Raw genomic sequence first — 17,905 nt, forward strand, 5'->3', positions numbered from 1 at the left:
GAGTAGCTCTGAAATATATCCTCTTCTCCTCTGTATGCCAGCATTTTTCCCACTTTTCTGGTAGTATCCACCTCTTGAGCTGTTTCACCTCCCCTCGGAGCAAGCCTGATTGGGGGCCTGAACTCTGGCACTGAATGGTGTTTGAGAGCAAGAATCCTGCTGCTTCCTGGTTTTTTTTCAATCCCAGTAGTCCTCACTCTTGGGATATCTCCAGTGTATGCTTAAGATGTCCCCGAGTCTCCTTTTTGGTCAGTGTAAGTTGATGACTGGGAAGTTTTAAGGTGGTTTCTCCCCAAGACAGATCCCATCCAGAGGAGAGCCAGTAAGCTTGCAGTTGAGGTGAGTTGGTAAAACATCTGAAGGAGGGGTGGGTCAGGGCTGTGTTACAATGACACTGGTGAGTAAGTGCCTCAGAGTTATCCACCTGGTGGAAATCTGGAAGTAATACTGGTTTACAGCACAAATAGGGGACCAGGAGAGAGCTGAGCTTTGGGACAGAGTTCCCTATGAGGAAACTGGCAGCTCCTGGAAAGGTGCAGGGGGGTAGAAGAAATGGTGGAGGAGTTAAATGTTCTCCTGGCAGTACTGCTGCCTCCCTGGGAGGCTGATGAGTTCTTTCTGGGCCCCATAGCTCCTTCCTGTTTCAGTAACAAACATGACTACCATAGAAGCGATTTTTAAACAGCAAAGATGGATGCTGCAGTTGACTTTTGGGCACTGAGAACCCATACCAGATGGCATTTAGCAGGCAATGTACTCTGTAAGAGTTAAGTAGCAAAGCTATTGTTTCTGTTTTCACGTGACTTCTCACTGGGAGTCATTCCAGTGGTAGAATAAAAAGCCATAAGAATTGGTCTCAGCAGAGATAATAAAACAATCTATAATATTAAGTTCATAAATAAGCAATTTTCCTTGGGAAAAAGGTATTTGTAAGAAAAAGCTAGCTATTGCATTGATTTACAGCTTTTAGTTGGCTGTCATCGGTTTGGATATTGGGGAATGAGAGTGTTCAGAAAAGACTGGTTAAATTATTGGAAATGCTAAGGAATCCAAAATCAACACAAAAAGAAAAGAAAAATCAAAATATTAGCTCTCATCCCCTCTGGAAAAGGGAACAAGTAAAAGCTGTTAATAGTAAAAGGATAGACCTATGTCCAGTAAAAGGATCCAGTAAAAGGATGTCCTATCATTGAGCAAGAGAAAGCCAGCAGGTCACTCAAATTTCAAAGACAGCAATTTTGGTAATAACAAAAGATACATTAAACCAAACAAATAGAGTAGATTCAAAACAAAAATCAGTTTTCCACCTCTGTTGGCATAGGGAGACTCAGGCTCTGAGCTCTGTGAAGTGCTGCTTGGGCACTTCCATGTGCACCAGCAATGCTTTAATTGTGGCATTATGCATGAGACCAAGAGGAGAATTTGCCACTAGTCTTGGTGCTCTGTTCCCTCTGATTTTAGCCATATAGCTTGATGCAAATCTACATCACACTCAGTCTCACAAGGAAGAAACACTTGACTAAGGATGTACTTAACAAACTAGAGTGTAAAGGAAAAAATGATATGCATATAAGGAAGTTATAGCTGATGTCCTTGTAATTAAGGAAACTTCTCTGATCCTGCAGCTTCCTGGTCAGCTAAAGCCATACCTGTGGACAGCATGTAGTGTGGGGTTAGTTATTACTTTGTAGAAAGTGGATAGCTTTGAAGGAAAAGTGCTGTGGAGGCATTTTGTTCCAATTAAGCATGAGCCTAGAATAAATTTTGTTATGTTCATGCATAAACCAAATTCCCCAGTAAAATTACTTCAATACAAAGTTATGTTGATAGATTAGAACAGGGATGAGTTCAAGTTGGTTCAATAACCAGGTAAAACACTTGATTTGAGTATGAGCAGAACCTATGGTGTTAAGACTTTTCTCCTTAGACCAGTAGATGTTGAAGGGTAAAAAAACAATGTTCCTATGTTTAAGTGGACTGTGGTTGTCCTGATGAACAGTGAGTGTTTTAGGGTGACCAGAATAGCTTTACAGAGGGGTATTGCACATGCATCTCACCTTAAGTGATCTGGGAGAGAATACTTACCGCAACAGGTTTGAAAATACAGCTGCTTCCAGTTCAGTTTGCAAAACACACTGAAACCTTGGAATGGCCCTAAGGCAACAGCAACTCATGGAATCAAGTTACTTTTACCCAGAGAGGAGTTAATTTAATTTCAGAGAAAACTGTTGGGCAGCACACGTAAACACAAGTCTTGTATGTGTCTTTTGGTTTGTTCTCCTTTTGCTTGGCTGGCAAAAGGCAAGTAAATTAAAAAAAAAAAAAAGGAAGAAAGGATGCTGTGCTAGAGTGTAAAAGGTTACTACAAGGGAGAACTCCAGGTTTTTCACTTCCCAGCTGGACACCGGTCAACTTCTAGAAGAGGGGCTTCATAGCCAGAATCCTACCTTCGACCATGGCATGCATCTTGTGAGGAAGGAGTAAGCCAACAGGGAAAAAAAATTGTCCCAAGTGCTCTCCCAGCCTTAGTCTGTCATCAGCGGGTGGATTTGTCTCTTTAGCAATGCTTGAAGACACTTTGCCAGTCTGGTCTGCTTGTGAACCCTTGCGTTGCAGCCATCTGCAGTCTCTGTCAGGTGCTTCCTTTTGCTTTTCCTCACGTGCACCATGTAGTACCTGCATTGAGGCTTTCTAGTTTTTGTGTTGGAGCAGGCAGGAAACAATCAGCCAGTTCAGGGTGCAGTATTAGTTGCCAGACTATTGTGAGGAAAAGTGTCTTGCAGACTTGGCTAATTCTCTAAAGTTAGCAGAAGGGCAGATGGAGTCTTGGCCCGGCCTCATCAGTTGCATAAGACTAGAAGTCAGTGGGACTGAGTCTTGTACGGCCTGCTCTGGGGGCTGGCTTTTCACATGGCCACCTATTAATGTGTTGTGACCCAAACAGAGAGACAGAGGTAGCAGGATGGTGACCAGTCCTGGTACTCCCTGCAGACTTCAGTGAACCCTGCCTGTTAACTGCTTATCATAGTAATGGCTTTGGGAACTCTTTCAAACTGCTTTTTTTCCATTTAGTTGGACCTGCGGTGTGCTGATCATCTGGATAAAAGAAGGGTCAGCATCTCCTTTGTGATGGGGGAGTAATAGCTTTGAAATTACTTTGAAATGTTTGGAAAGATGGGCTGAGACTGATGGGAATTGTTGCTGTCTGGACTGTCTGCAGCCAGTGGTGTCTAGTGTTCAGGTGGATGCTCTGTGTGCAGTTGTCCCTTGCTGTTACTGGGTAAGGACAGGTTGGGGCTGGCTGCAGCTTTCTCTCCAGCTGGTGCCTTGCTTTGGCAGATTGGGAAAGTGCTTATGGCAGATAGGGCTGAAGGGGTGGAATTAAAAATAACCAAAAGGTAGATTCTGGGCCTGGTTACTCAGTGACAGGCCTGTTTCTATTCTGGGATGAGGATAATTGGCACTGAGCTCATTACACCATGACTCTCCCTTAAAATGCCTTGACAGTCAATTTCATTCCAGCTAATAAGGTCCTAAAATGTTAATGAAGCAAATCAATTTTTCATGGCTTTGTATTGCAGTTATCAGAAAGTACTGTGTTGCAGCCTACCAATTCAAGAAGCTTTTCAGATATTACAAGGACATTCAGCAATTTGAAGGATATTTTATTTTCTCAGTTTTTCCCCAGTGCCCCCTCTCATTTTTCTAAGACTTTATCTTGTGCTGGTTGCTTGTCCCCTTTGGTCACGTCCTTCCTCCATTGTCAGCTCTGGTCACTAATGGGAAGAGATGGCTTGTTCCCACCTTCCCTACTGCACAGGGAGAAGAAAGATGGAGTGCCCAACAGAATAGGTAGAGATGAAGCTGAACAAGGGAAGCTACTCAAGCTGAAATACTATTTGAAATATAATGAGTTTGATGAAACAGAGTGGAGAAATCACATCTTCTTCATCCCCTTCCCTCATCTTTTTGGAAGGAGCAGTGGTGTCAAAAGTCACAGCCTTCTCTCCTCATGGCAATTTGCTGAGATGTCAGTGTTACCTGGCATAAATGCTGTCTGCACTCAGTATCTCATGGACTGTGGAAGGAGGAGAGAGAAGTTGCATTCGTTGTGCAGCCACATTGATGGTAGATCACTTACCCACACTGGTTTCCGAATAGGTTAGATGACAACCATCTTTTATTTCTCAGAACTGCTCATTTTGTACTGCCAGGAGACAGAAGGCTCAAACTTTCATGACTGCCCCTGGAGTTATTTTAACGAAACTGTTTTGATCATTTACTGCTCTCTGCATTTGTGTTTGTGAGTCTGCAGATGGGAAGTACTAAATTGTGTGGTTTGGGGAATGTAAGGAGTTTTTTTATTTGCTTTTAATTGATTTCCAGTTCTAACTATAACTTCTATGAGCCTGAGAAAAATATAATTAACTAATGTTTTGGGACAAACACAGAGTTTTCCAGGTTTTATACTTGGAAGCCTTGTACTGCCACACTGGTAAGGGATGGTCTCAAATAACTCATGAGGAGAAAATTAGTGTATGAGTTGTAATTTGGTATTTTGGGTAATCAACTTCCTGTAGCTGTTGAGTCGAACATCCACAACACTTTCCACTCAAGTTCTCCGCACAGAGGTATGCTCGGTCCAGTGCCAAGGGCTTCCCCAGAGCTTTTGCAAATGTTCAGGTGTGTCAATGTCCTCTTCTGCTGTGACAGTGATGGGTTAAGAGCTAGCTGACCCTATAATGACTTGTGGAAGAAGGAGGATATTTAACCCTCTTAAGCCTTTCGACCATAGCTGGTGTTTGTGTGACTCTCCCCTTCCCTGAGTGGCAGAAAATAGACTTAATGATTGCCCGTTGCAGCATCTGTCTGCCTGTGTCTCCTGGACAGGCCTTGCAGAGCACGCTAGCCTTTAGCGAAGCCCTGGGCTTCCTGCCAGGGTGATTAGCCTGGCAGTTCCTTGGGTAGGAGGTAAAGTGTGGGGTGATCTCAGCTGCTGTGGGAAAAGCTGCCTGGCCTTGAGCTGAGCAGAGCCCAGCTTCTGCAGCACCTCTGGGGTTCCTGGCCTGGAGGACTGCAGCTCTGGGTTCTAAAGCTTGACCTGTCAGCTCCAAGCTGAAAAGCACTGCTGTCTGTTTCCAGAGGTTGTTTTGTGTTTCTTTCACCTCACATGACTTAATAGACTTGAGAAGACAATTTCCCATGCAGCCATCTGGGGGAAGTATGCCAGGCGAGCCATATATATGTCCACAGTCAGAGTTGTGAGGCCTAGAGATGAGGTGCTGGCTTGAGAGATGGCTGATGCTGGAACTGGAAAGTTGTCCAGTGCTTGGATCAGCCAGTAGCCCCAAGGCTGAGTCTGCCCCTCTAGCAGTTGTGATGCTCTAGATTGGAGCTGGGCAGCCACAGGAGACTGCTCTCTGCTCAAGGAAGCTGTTGGTGTTTTCAGTCTTGAACCCTTCAAAGGAGAAATCGGTTCCTTTTGCATATTTTGGAAAGCTCTAACTCTTGCTCTCCGCACGCTATTCTCTGTGCTATCAGCTTCTGGTCTTGGGGACTCACCTCTTCAAGCTAGTTCTCTGCCTTGCAGATGGCTGCCTTTCCCACTCCACATTTCCAGAGCAAGCTTTCTTTTTGTTTTCAAGCCTTCCCTTTCTTTTTAAATGATATCAAATCCCAGGCTCATTGGTTCCTGAGTATGTGCTGTACCTGATGGGTGGTTCTGCTCACCAGCCTGCTGTTGTGATCAGTGCTTACCAACAGTTTTTCTTTTCTGTTGCCTTTTTTGCACAGCAGTCTCTCCCACTAAGGCTCTTTGGCAGGCTGCGATTTTTGTTGTTGTTTTTGTTTGCTAGTTCTAAGCTCCTTTGACTGGGGACTGCAACATGAGGCTTTTGAAACTTTTGTTCATAATGTGCATTGCACTCTGTTCTGCTCCCTTTTGTGATGTCTCTGCTTTCAGCTTCTTTTTCGTTTTGTTGGTTGGTTGGTTGGTTGGTTTTTGGTTTTGTTTTTTTTTTTTGCTATATTTGTAGCCAGGGGAATAGCCTTCAGTGAGAAAAAAATTAAATCCTAACTTGGAGGTCTCTATCCAGCCCTCTGCCTCAAGCAGGCTGGGTAGATAAGGTCACTCAGGACTCCAGAAATAAATCAAGTGCAGTGTTCTATCTTTCTGGGGAATATTTTTGTGCGTGACATGCCGGCAGTGCTGCAAGGAGCATATTAAAAATTCATACCAGTACAGAGCAGTATTTTCTGTGCACAGTGCTTGAGAATAAGCTTGTGTGTCATGCACAGCAACATTTGTATAAAGCAAGTAATTAGTTTCATCTAAGCAGAGAGTTGCAAAGACAAGATTTAAATGGCGTGGAGTAGAAGCAGGCTTGTTGTGAGACACCATCTCCTTCCCTTTTCTTCTGCCAAGACTCCTGGAAGATTTCTTGTAGAGCTGGCTGCAAAGTCCTAGTGTGTGAGGGTGTTTCCTGCACTTAAAGCAGAAGGGGAAATCTGTGCACATGGCTATTCATCTCACCCTGCCTCTGTGACAGCTTTGATGTAATTGTGTAAGTGCTCCAGCTATTGAACCTTAACAAACAGCTGGGCACAGAAGCTGTAGCTTCTCCAACCCCAATTTCTTTGCAGCTGTATGGATGAAAGAGGATGGCACTGCATGCAACGCAGAGGGGTGTTCTGAGACCCAGAGCTCTCATGTGAGCCCTGTTGTCCAACTGCTGTTGGAAACCAAGCATGGGACACGTGCTTTGGGTATGCAGGCAGTGTTGAAGTGTTCTATTCTCTACTGTTCCTGAAGGCATGGCTGGTGAGTGCTATGCTGAGAGATGTCACAAACAAAGATTAGTCAAAGGAGGCTTGACAGAGAAGCAGTTGAGGCTGAGATGTAAAGTCTGTCTCCAGTCAACCACAGTTGCAGTGGTTTGTGTTGGAAACCCTTCAGCATGGAGGAAGAGTGAGAAGGGATTTAGGGTAAGAGAACATATGAGCACTGAGGCTGCAAAAACCAGTGTGTCCTTGGTTGGAGCAGCTCTGGGATATATGGTGGAGTAAGTGGGTCAGTGCTGAAGCAGGACAAGGTGTAGGAGCAGCTTGGTTTTGGCTCTCATGCCCTCCATTCCTCATGTTGTGAAGCATGAGCAATATCTCTTCAAGGTCCCTAGCAGACTGAAGAGAGAGAAGCAAGACCACAGAGCCAGGGCCAGGTCCTGCTCATCCACTGCTGACTGGTTGTCCCAATGGGGCCCAAATCCTGACAGCAGGAATGACAGCATGAAAATTATAAACATCATCAGGCTGATACTGTGCAAGTGTGTTCTCCTGGGAGCTCTGAGGGAGAGGAGATGGCATGACAGGCCAGAGTAGAGTATCTCATCCCTATGCCTTGCAGCAGATTCTTGATACATGAATGGGGAACCATAGGCCACTTAGCACAGCCATTGCAGTGGGAACTGCGTAAAGGCAAATGGTCTAGGTGGGATTTTCTTCCTGCATGCAAAACCTTCCTCTCTGTTAGGCAGCCAAGTAGGCTTACAGCTGGCCTTGTCTGGCTGCCAGCATGGAGTAACCAAACACTCCTACCAGTATTTGCTTTTCTTGCTGTCAGCCTCTCTCCTAACTCTCTGATTTGTCATGGGTATCTGGCATTTCACGGGTATTTTCTAAAGGCCAGTGAAGTGTGCTTTGCAGCATGCATGGGTCTGATCAGTGGCATGGGCTCTGAGCGAGCGCGTGTCTGTGTCTGTTCTGGGAAAAAACAGTGGCAGTGAAGAACATCTTGCTGACATAGAAATACCTGCTTCAGGTGAGCTGGCTAATGCTGAAAGGAAACAGGCCTTTCTGGTAGAGCACTGGGCATGAGTGAAGGTTTGTTCCTGCCTATCCCTGGGACTGCCCATGTGTAGCACATTTCTTTTAAATGGTGCAGGCAGCATGACTCACTCAGCCCATGCCTGGGGGAGTTTACAAACCAACTTACTGCTGCAGCCAGACTGACCATGGTAGTTTCATGATAGGGTCTTGGTTTGTGTCTCAACCTTAACTTGCTGTGCAGCACATTTTACCAGGTTGTAGGGACCAATTTCTCTGCCAAAACACCAGGAGGGCTGCCACAGGACTGATACAGCTTTTCTGCACCATTTGTGCCATTGCAAATGGAGGAGCAGCAAAAAGAGCATCTTCTAAAGCATTTGCTCTCTGTTTGCAGGTGCTTTTAACCAGGCTTGGCAGGTGCCTCTCTGCTATCAACTGAACTGGGATTTAGATGCATCTAAACATCAGGCCTTGGTCAGCAAGTACCCAGCATTAACGTGCCTTGTAAATAAGGCTCATGCTCTTAAATCAGATGAATAAGCTTAGTCATGCTGATTTGTCTGCTGGAGTTGGAGTTTTGGTTAAAACCTTAGTGGCTTCTGTGGAAGTTAATTTTAAAACTAAGTCCATGCTGAGACTAAGATAAGCTTCGTGGCTGTGTGTGTGCTATTGCAGGCAACCTTTCAGAGAGGGCAGGCAGAACTGAGGTTTCCAGTAAAATTTGTGACATGCTCACAGAGGAATGTGCAACCAAAATACAGCCTGTATGTAGGGGCAGAACAAGTACTGCAGACATGAGGTGCTACAGCTAGATTTAAACTTAACAATTAAACCAAGCAAACACCTCCACACTTAGCTTTTCCTTTTGTATCAATCAGTCCAATACCTCACTGGATCTCCTCTTTCCCACCCTGCTGTGGCCCTGAGGACTTTTATTGATAATCCCCTACAGTTTGTATAATTTCTGAATAGAAGTGTGAGGCTTCTGAAACCTCCAAGAGATTCTGGGCCTGGAGAGTTGTATCCAAGCAGGGTGTCTCAATGCTAGTTTGTTATAGCATACATTACATTGCATATTGCAATGGGATTTGCACCAGCTTTTTCAGTAGTGATATTAGGTGTGATTTAGATAGTTATAGCTGGTTTAGTATTGTGATGAGTTTGTGCAGCAAAGATGACCAGTTTGCAATGAGAAGGGGATGAGAACAGTGTAGTAAAGCAGCAGGACATCTTTTAGCTGAAAGGGGGAGGAATAGTAAGGACGCATAGTTGACCTTCTGTCCACTTGGTGCATGGTATGTCTTATGGAGAAATTATAAGAAAAGTCTTTCTTCTGGGGAGCAGCACGTATGTCAGCAGGAAATGGGAGTGGGGCTGGAGGAGCTTTGGTTGTGGCTGGGCACAGAGTAAGGTGATCTTTATCCCAGAAACAGCCTAGAGGAGAAAGTAAAGCCATAAAGAAAAGGAGGGTGACTGAAGAGCCATGGCAAGGGGTTTGCCTGCAAATCAGACATCTATTTTACCCTACAGCAATCTTCTCTGCATGAGAAATCACCATCTAAGTATTTCTGAAGTGGGAAGATAGGAATGAAGGCTCAAGCAGACAGACCAGTCTTATTGTACTCCTCTCGTTTAAGATCTAATGGATATTAGCCCTGTCTTTAAAGTGTATAATGGTGCTCTGATTTTGTGACTCATCTTTCAGAGATGGTGCTTTTAGTACAGTTATCAATACTGCAGTGGAAGTCAGCCTGGGGTTGGAAACCTGGGAATTGTTGGGACATGGAGCCCTGTGGCGTACGTGCTTGATGGGTTGCAATGCTGCTTTCAAAGTATGACAGCTCATGTAATTGAGGACGCTGCCTTGCAGACTTAACTTTGAATTGCAAATGCCATAACATTTCTTCTGGTTCGGAAGATGCGTCTTCCTCGCTTAAAAGCTGCTCTGCCAGTTCAGGTTTGAGTGTAGGTGTGAGATGACGGGAGATACTCAAACCAAATGTGAATTCAGACTGTAGACCATGGGAGCAAACTGGAATTGCTGGCCCTACAAAGTGGGGTATCTCTCAAGGTGAACGGTGTGTGTTCCTTGCCAGGCCCTCTCCTCTGTTTTCACGATATGAAATTCCATGCTTTGGAAAAAACAAGGGGTTTTAGATCTGCTATTTCCTGAAAGTGAGAAGAGAAGCAGTGTGAGAAGGAGAAGAGGGAAGCAGCATTTGCAGGGCTTCATGCCCCGTGATGGGGCTGCCTTTTGTGCTATTGCTGCACAGGCTGAGCAGTACTTTGAAGTGTGATTTCTTTTCTGTTTTTCCTGGGGTGCCCAGCAATAGCAACTAGACACAAGGAGAACAACTGATGTTCTTTAACAGCAGAGGAATTTATTGCAAGTGCATTTAAAAATAGAGGAGTCCCAGCACCATCTGTCTTGAGTGTTTTGGTGGAAGTGGGGACAGCTCACAGTGGCTGCTTGATTGATGGGTCCAGACAGTTTTGTGTGGACCTGTGGCTGCAGCCCACTTACAGCTGGCCTGCCTCTGTAAAGAAAGTCACTGATCAAGCTGGTTGTGATCTGGTGCCTCTGCCTTGGGTAGGTCTGTTTGGCACCCATATAGGCACACTCAGAAGAATTGAGCCCTTGCTGGTCATCCCATATTGCCTTTGAGAGCAGACCCTACCTCCCAGACAGGTATCAAGAGGTGTTTCTGGCGCTGTTGGGTGCTAAACTGTAGCTGGACTACTCTGAGGAGATGGCATATTGATGTCTGGGGGACCTGGCTTGCTGGGGCCAGTCATCTGTGGAGTGGAGCCAGGAGGAAACTTGATTTGCTCTGAGTGAGCTGTTGGGGAAGTGTTCCCCGGGGCTGGGCACATCTCAGCAACTGGCTTTCCCCTCTCACTGTGCTGACCTGTGTCTTGCCCTGAACTACATTCCACAAGGGTGCCAGCAGTGAGGAGCTGCCAACTTGGCACTTGAACAGCGGAGCTGACGCAGCTTACTTCACAGAGGGATACCAGGCGGTGTGAGAGCCCCCCACTGCTACTGACTCAATACAGAGCTCGTATTGCCTCCATTATGGATGAGCTGACAGCTGGGAGCTGGGATGTGCATGCTCAGCAGAGTACAGCATAGCCAAGGGTCCTGACAGGATGCAGCAGCAGTCCCATGGCAGTTGTGGCAAATGCACCCAGGGAGAGAATCATTAGGGAATCTTCCATCTAGATGCTATGAATTCCTAAGGAGCTCTTGAGTCTGTGTGCAGTGATTCAAAGCAGAGACAGGAAAGATAGTAGATGTTACGTGTGTGGTGACTAGCATGTCTCCAAGCTGTACTCAGGACATTCACCATGGTTACGTGTATGGGACCTGCTTGCATTGCAGGACCAGTAAGCCCTCTTGCAGTGCTCGCCTTTGTCGCTCATGGATGCTTACCTGGTGAGGGGGAGAGGAAGGGCATGCTAAAACAAAAATTGCCTTGCTGATGCTTAGAAGTTTTCATTGTTTTCCTTTATTCACAGGAGAACTGCTGAGTCAGCCGAGACCAGAGGGACTGACGGAGATCATCTGTCCCAAGAACGGCAGCGAGCGAGTTAATGTTGCCTTGGTTTACCCCCCCACTCCTACTGTGATCAGCCCTTGTTCCAAGTGAGACCAGAAAGCAGACCTATTCCCCTGTCAGTAGACACCAGAAAGCCTATGTAAAACATGCCCTCACTAAGCACTTTTTTTCTGGAAGGTAGCAGCCCCACAGCCAGCCTGGGGACTGTTCTAATTATTTGTGGCTGTAGACAGCCCACTCAGAGGATAGGAAGTACAGTGAAATGGGCTGAGGTGTTCTCTGAGCTGTGTTGCGGCAGATGCAAGACACACATTGGGCAGGACAGATCAGGAGATAATGCAGTCGTGGGTGGGTTTTGGTAGGATGGGACCTCAGGAGATTTCTGTACACCCGCTGCTCAAACAGGACCACTCTCACAGGCAGGTCAGGTTCCTTGAGACCTTGTATAGGTGAGGATGTCATCCTTGGATGACAAGGATGAAGGTGCTACCACCTCTCCAGACTTTATTCTGGGACAGAACTTCTTTCCTCTTGTTCCATCTGAGTCTCAGCTATTATTTTATTTTATTAACTTGGCTTTCATTGCCATAAGATGCATTGCTGGCTTGTGTTCAACATGTTCTCCACCAGATCCAAAGCCAGCAGGACCCCAGACTATGGGGGTGCATGGGGTTGTCCTGTCGTAGGTGTAGAGTTATGCACTTGTTCTTGTTGAATTTCACAGCGCTGTTGTTGGTCCAGTCCTCCAACTTGGTGAGGTCCCCCTGGAGAGAAGCCCTCCTCTCTTGTGTATCTATAGCCTATATGTACTTCACAGAGTGGGAATGTGCTTGGAAAACAGAGCTGTATTGTGGTGGGAAAAAATGTGCAGCAACACTCACAAAAGCAGCCAGTGCCTTGGCTTTTTGAGGCATGGGTTTTCCTGCAAAACAAAAATTCAGCCATAGTCTGTTTTAATTGGAGTGGCACAAGGGAATTTGGTATGGCCCTTAGAGGAGCAGCTGAGTGTCTTTCTGGTGTCTGCTGCTGTGCTGCATGCAAATGCCTGTTACTTTCACTTCAGTGTCTTGACAGTAGCTTTAGATGCTGTTCTCTCTGTTCAGTACCCTCCCATTCCAAAATACCACTCCTTCTGGTAGAGAATAGCTTCAGTGATGGGTGGTTGTTGAGCTGCGTGTGAAGGTGAGGCTGAAGTGCCCACCTGGGGTAGAAAACAAAGTAGCTGCTCTGATACTGAGCCACAGGTCACTACTGCCTGTTCATTTGGTCCTCCTGTGTGTATGCACTTGGCACAGTACGTTTCTAACCTGAGAGTGCCATTTTTGTTGTACTGTGCTGTCAGGGTATACCTCCTGTCCTCCTGTCCTCCAGCCTGCCTTCCACAATGTCTGTTAACTGTGTCCCAGTTTCGCAGTCACTGTGCTGGCAGGAAACTTGTGTTCTCAGAAAGGCCTGTGTTACTTTTACTTTACTTCACACTCCCTATTTAGAAGCCTAGAGAAAATGTGTGTCTTAGGTTATTCATGACAAGCACTATGAACCCTGCTACATTACTTTTTCTTTATCCTTTCCTCTTCCAGATAAACCGTCAGTGCTGGTGCCAAAGGTTTTCCACCGGGCAGAACATGGCTGATGCTCTGCAGTGCTCCCATGGAGTTGGTGCTGACGGGGATCAATGGGACTTTGGACTCTGAAATGCTGTGGGGCAGGGCAGCTCCCAGGTGGGGGCTTCGTGGCTGGAGTGGAGTCATCTGGAGGTTGGGGATGACAAGGCATGAAGGAAAATGATTGCTGCAGATGGCAGGGCCGCTGGCCAGAGGGAAAGCACTGGGGATAGGTTTCTGTGGACCCACTGATCGCGTGTTGAAAACCCATTTGGATCTCATGATGAATGTAAAAATGTTCTTGGTATACCATTTAATTCAGACCTGCTTGGAGGAAAGTCTCTTGAAATGAGCTGTAGCGGGATTCCCTGGATTTGTTCCTGGACAAGTGAGTTTTGTGGCAGTTGGCCAAGGCTTTGCCAGGGAGTGGGTTGGTACTGTGAAGCCTTTAAAATTGCTCCACCACAAAACAGTTGGCAGTGTCCCATGCAGCAATCTTGGGCTGAGGCTGGCACAGCAGGAGGAGAAGCAGGCTGGGAAATGTTTCCTGCCCTGTGCATTCACATACGTTGTGCCATGAAGTGGTGAGGATGTGCTATGATCATGCAGGGATGAAAGCAGGGCAGTCAGTGTGCCTCTGGCACATGCTATTTCTTATCCCTAGTCTTACCACTATCCCTGAACAGCTGCTGGTCTGCCATGTCTGGATGCTCTGGTACTGCCATTGTGGTACTCTCCATGTATTGTGTCCACTAGAGTACTAAAAATCTAGATCTTGATCCTCCTCCTAGAAAAGCCACCCAGGCATCTTTGTGCAGAGATCTAGTGAAGCAGTGTGTGGCTGTGTGGTACAAACTGATCCTGATCTCCTTGGGCTGACCCTGGCAGCCATGCTTCATGAGCAGCCATTTTCCCTCTCCAGATATGGGAAAGGGCAGGCTGAGCACTGGCACCAAAGTTCTTGTTTCTCCCCCAGCTATGTGATTTTGAGGATTCATAAGATGTTGCTGTTAGTTTGTGCCCTGCAGCTGAGCCCTGGTACCTGTGAGCCCTGTTCCATGCAAATATTTATTTAGTGTAAATCAATAGGAGGCAGGCATTTTCAGAGCCAGGATCCGATCATCAGATGCTGGGGGAGGTCTGAGAGATGAGGGACTTAAAATACTTGTGTTAATGTACAGCTCTTAATTCTTCGGGCTGTGATGGCAGACCTGGGATGGCTGGTACAGCTCAGCAGGCAGTGCCCACCAGGATGTGAGCTGGCCAGGCCTGCAACCACTGCAAGGCAGTGATGTGTCCTGCTGGAACCTGCTGCTGTTGCACAGGTGATATTCCCCTGGTTTCTGATCCTTCAAATACCAGCTTTATGTGCAAGGCTGTAAATCTTCCCATTGGCAAGAACTTAATGCTGGGAAAGCAGGGCAGAAGCTGCTCCAGCAGGAGATCCAGAGGCCAGGTAGAAGAAATCAAGCCATGTACCTTACTTAAGGGGGAAAAGCTGCCAAATAAAAGCTGGCAGCTCAGTCAGCTTCATGTCTCTTCAGGGAATCGTTCCAGCTTGGGAGGGTAGCTTGGTCTCAGATTTCACGTGTTGACCTGCTACCTCTGGCAATGAACCTTCTTACGTCAGTGAGACTCATTAATTGATTGTGCTTCTGTGTTGCTGTGGATAAACTGGAGACTCAAAATTGTCTGTGGTGGCTGGAGGTGGAAGGGAGGTGAGATCTTTGAATGGTGGTCAGGAATAATACTAGGAGACTCCCTTGTCCTGAGTCTTGCTGCCCTTGAAACATGCCTGGTACAGGCAAAACTTGTGTTAGAGCATTCCCTACTGTCACCTCCCGTGCTGGGTGGCCTTCTCCTCCTGTTTTGCTGCTACTCACCTCTCTTTCCATTCTCCATAGGAAGAAACTAGCGATTTGTTGCTGTGAAGTTGCGTGGAAACCACATTGTAAAGAAACCACAAACTGGAATCCTTTTCCAGCCGGAGGCCTGTTTCCCAGTGTGCCCATCTGGTCTGGGATGCGTGAGCATTGAAGGAGTGAGAGGACAGAGCAGACGTCTTACAGCCTGCTCCTTGGGACTGCAGCCCTCCTGCCAGGGTGTGCCACCTCCGTGGGAGCATTCCCTGGCCTTTGCAGGCACTCAGTCTGCTGCTGTGCACTGAAGCCGTAATGCCGGGAGTGTGGCAGTATGGAGATCAGTCTAGTTGGGTCTATTTAATATGAAACAGTGATTGCTCATCCACCCACTGTTTAGTAACTGGTGTAACTGTGTTTTCATCTGAATTTTTTTAATATGCAAAAGCCATTTAATTTTCTATGCAGTTCAGAAGCATCTCCCCTTTGCAATTGCCAGGTGGGAGATCCATACAGGAGAACCAAACCAAGCAGCTCACAGTACTTTTGATTTTGCTGTCGCTGTCTTTTAAGGATGCGTCCTGGGATCCTTATACAGTGTCCCTTTGCTGAGCTCCTGCCTCAGACCTCACTTAATATCCCTGAGCCCCAGGGATGAGGGCCCTGTATTTTTGAAGGATCTGTCATTTTTCATGAATCAAGCTACAAGGAAAGAGGGCCTCAATGCAGTGCCCTAACAGCAGATACCTGAGTTCAGAGTATGTATTATGTTCCTGTTTTGTCCCTGCTTGGAGAGTTACCAAACTGTTAGAAATGACTAAAGCCTCTATGGAGCACTCTTCAGCCTTTACTGAAGATGTATTATAAAGAGGTCAGAAAGGACTGGGGCATCAGCTGTCTCCCTGTGGAGCTGACAATGAATTTAACTCCTTTGGAATAGGAGGAGAATCTCCTGGCAATCTCCTAGATGCCTACTTCACTCGAGATGATTGTGTTGGTTTTGCTTATTGGTTTGCAGACCCCTTGCTTGACCACTTTTTGATTTCCTGCTGAAACTGGTTCAGGCAGGTTTGGAAGCAGAGCTGGCAAACTGCTTTGCACTTACTGACTTTCAGCAGCTGGAAGATGTCCTGGAGTACCTCATGTTACGCTCTGAAGCAAAACCTGGGATTTAAACCTGCACCCGTCCAAGTGAAACTCCCAGGATAGCAGCTTTGCCTTCTTCTGGGTCTGTGTAACATGAGGAATTGCATGTCCCTAAGCAGCCTACAAATTGGCAGAGCAAAGAATGATGCTGCACATCTAGGTCATTTTAGGGCTTACAGGAGTAGTTGGAGACTTCTGGCAGCTGCAGAGGGTCCTGTGTGGTGGGACACCTCTGTTTTAACTGTCCTATAAGCAAAAAGGTCAGAGAAGTAAGATTGTTTCCAGCCTGCCACAAGGTCAGGATGCCTTTGACCAGTCTCCTTTCATGGCAGTGCTATTCTTTCTGCATTGTCTCTGCTCTGAGCTTAGAGGATTCAGCTTTAACAAGTTAAACTGAAATAGAGCCTAGATTGGGATTTACCCTGCCTTATGGTCTCTCAAATCAGATGGAAGAGACTGGGGGCTGCAGAAGCATGGGTCATTTCCCTTGCAGCATCTCCCATGCCACAGTTTCATGGTGGCTTTAAAACCAGTGTATTTGGGTGCTGCTTTCCCAGGAACTCAAGGTGTGCTTGGCTATGCTGTAGCACTGGAGCTTATGTGGGGTCCGTGTTCTCTTCCCTGTTGTACCTCTGAGGCAGTTAAAGTTTGTCAAAGCAGTAGAGGCTCCTCACTGTGAGGAATTAGATGCGGTTGTGTCAAAGGGAACTGCAAATGTTACTTAGGAGCTCACTAAGTGAGTTGAAAATCCACTGGCTCACTCCTGCAGAGCCAGATCCCGGAGCTCAGTTCCTCTCGTGCCCTTTGGATGGGATCTTGGGCTGGCATCCTTGGAACAGCAGTGCCGGGAGGTGGAGATGCTGCACTGCAGTAAGCACAAGAAGAGGCAAGCAGTGTAGCACTCATCACATGCTTCATGGCTCAGTTCATGGACTCTAATTGCAGGTATTCATATAATCTACATCACTGGGCAGGACTCTGCGCACACACACATGCATGCCCAGACATACATGCACCACACCCACACTTGCCCACACATCCTCGCCAAAATGACTGAAAATAAAAGTGATCTCAATCTCCAGGAGAGTCCTGGCTGTGTGATTTGTTTTTCCTCTTGCAGTGCCTCCTTGGGCTCTAGTTCTGGAAGGGTCTGCACCTAGTTGTAGATCTGTGCTGTAGCAAAGTCATGAAGAGATTTGGCATTGAGTGGATCTGAGCATGAAGCCCCTCATTTAGTATCTGTGAACCATTGCCCACTCTAGCAAGGGAGGTGATTTCTGGGGAACAGCTTTTTCTCCACTATGTTTTAAGGTATTTTATGGGTTTGTGAGGCCGCCTCAGTGGTTCTCATTGGTACCGTGTTGTTTGCGTTCGTGCAAAGCTTGGTTCCCTGCTCATATTCAGAGCAGGTTTTGGAGAAAGAGTGGTAAGGCAGGTGGTCCTCTGCTTGGCAACAGGGGCGTTTGTGGCAGCACCAGGAGGGTGAATTAAAAAAGGGAGCAAATCCCTTCCCACTGCTGCAGTTTAACCCCCTCGGGCAACTAAGCATGATCACACAGCTGCTCACTCACCACTACCTCCTGGTGGGAAGGAAAATAGGAAAAAAAGTAAACCCCATACGTTAAGAGCAGTTTAATAATGAAAGCAAAGTAAAATATAATACTACTAATGATAGTAATTGCAATGAAAGAGAGAGGAATAAAACACAAGAAAGACAAGTGATACACAATACAGTTGCTCACCACTCGCTGACTGATGCCCAGCCCCTCCCCGATGGCGGGATGATGGGGGATGAGCATCGTCAGCTCCCAGGCAACTCCTCCCCCCCCCCATTTACATACTGGGCACAGTGTTCCATGATATGGAATATCCCTTTGGCCGGTTCAGGTCAGCTGTCCGACTGTGCTTCCTC

The 17,905-nt window shown here is 46.6% G+C and overlaps 1 protein-coding gene across 3 annotated transcripts in view; it reads left to right on the forward strand.

The window, feature by feature from the left end:
* Positions 1–17,077, forward strand: part of MFHAS1 (malignant fibrous histiocytoma amplified sequence 1) — a 35,073-nt gene extending 17,996 nt beyond the window's left edge. Inside the window, exons 2-4 of one of the 3 annotated variants that reach the window (XR_004240559.1) lie at positions 11,344–11,470; positions 12,965–13,376; positions 14,893–17,077. Coding sequence is in view for 2 of the 3 variants with exons in the window: in XM_032110586.1 (XP_031966477.1) it covers positions 11,344–11,474 (131 nt within the window). In the remaining variant the exon portion in view is untranslated. Of the gene's footprint in view, positions 1–11,343; positions 11,500–12,964 lie in introns of all 3 variants that reach the window. The other 2 variants (XM_032110586.1, XM_032110585.1) reach the window with 2 other exon arrangements.
* The last annotated feature ends 828 nt before the right edge of the window (positions 17,078–17,905 follow it).

The sequence above is a fragment of the Corvus moneduloides genome, chromosome 5 (assembly GCF_009650955.1).
Source record: "Corvus moneduloides isolate bCorMon1 chromosome 5, bCorMon1.pri, whole genome shotgun sequence".
NCBI classification, from domain to species: domain Eukaryota; kingdom Metazoa; phylum Chordata; class Aves; order Passeriformes; family Corvidae; genus Corvus; species Corvus moneduloides.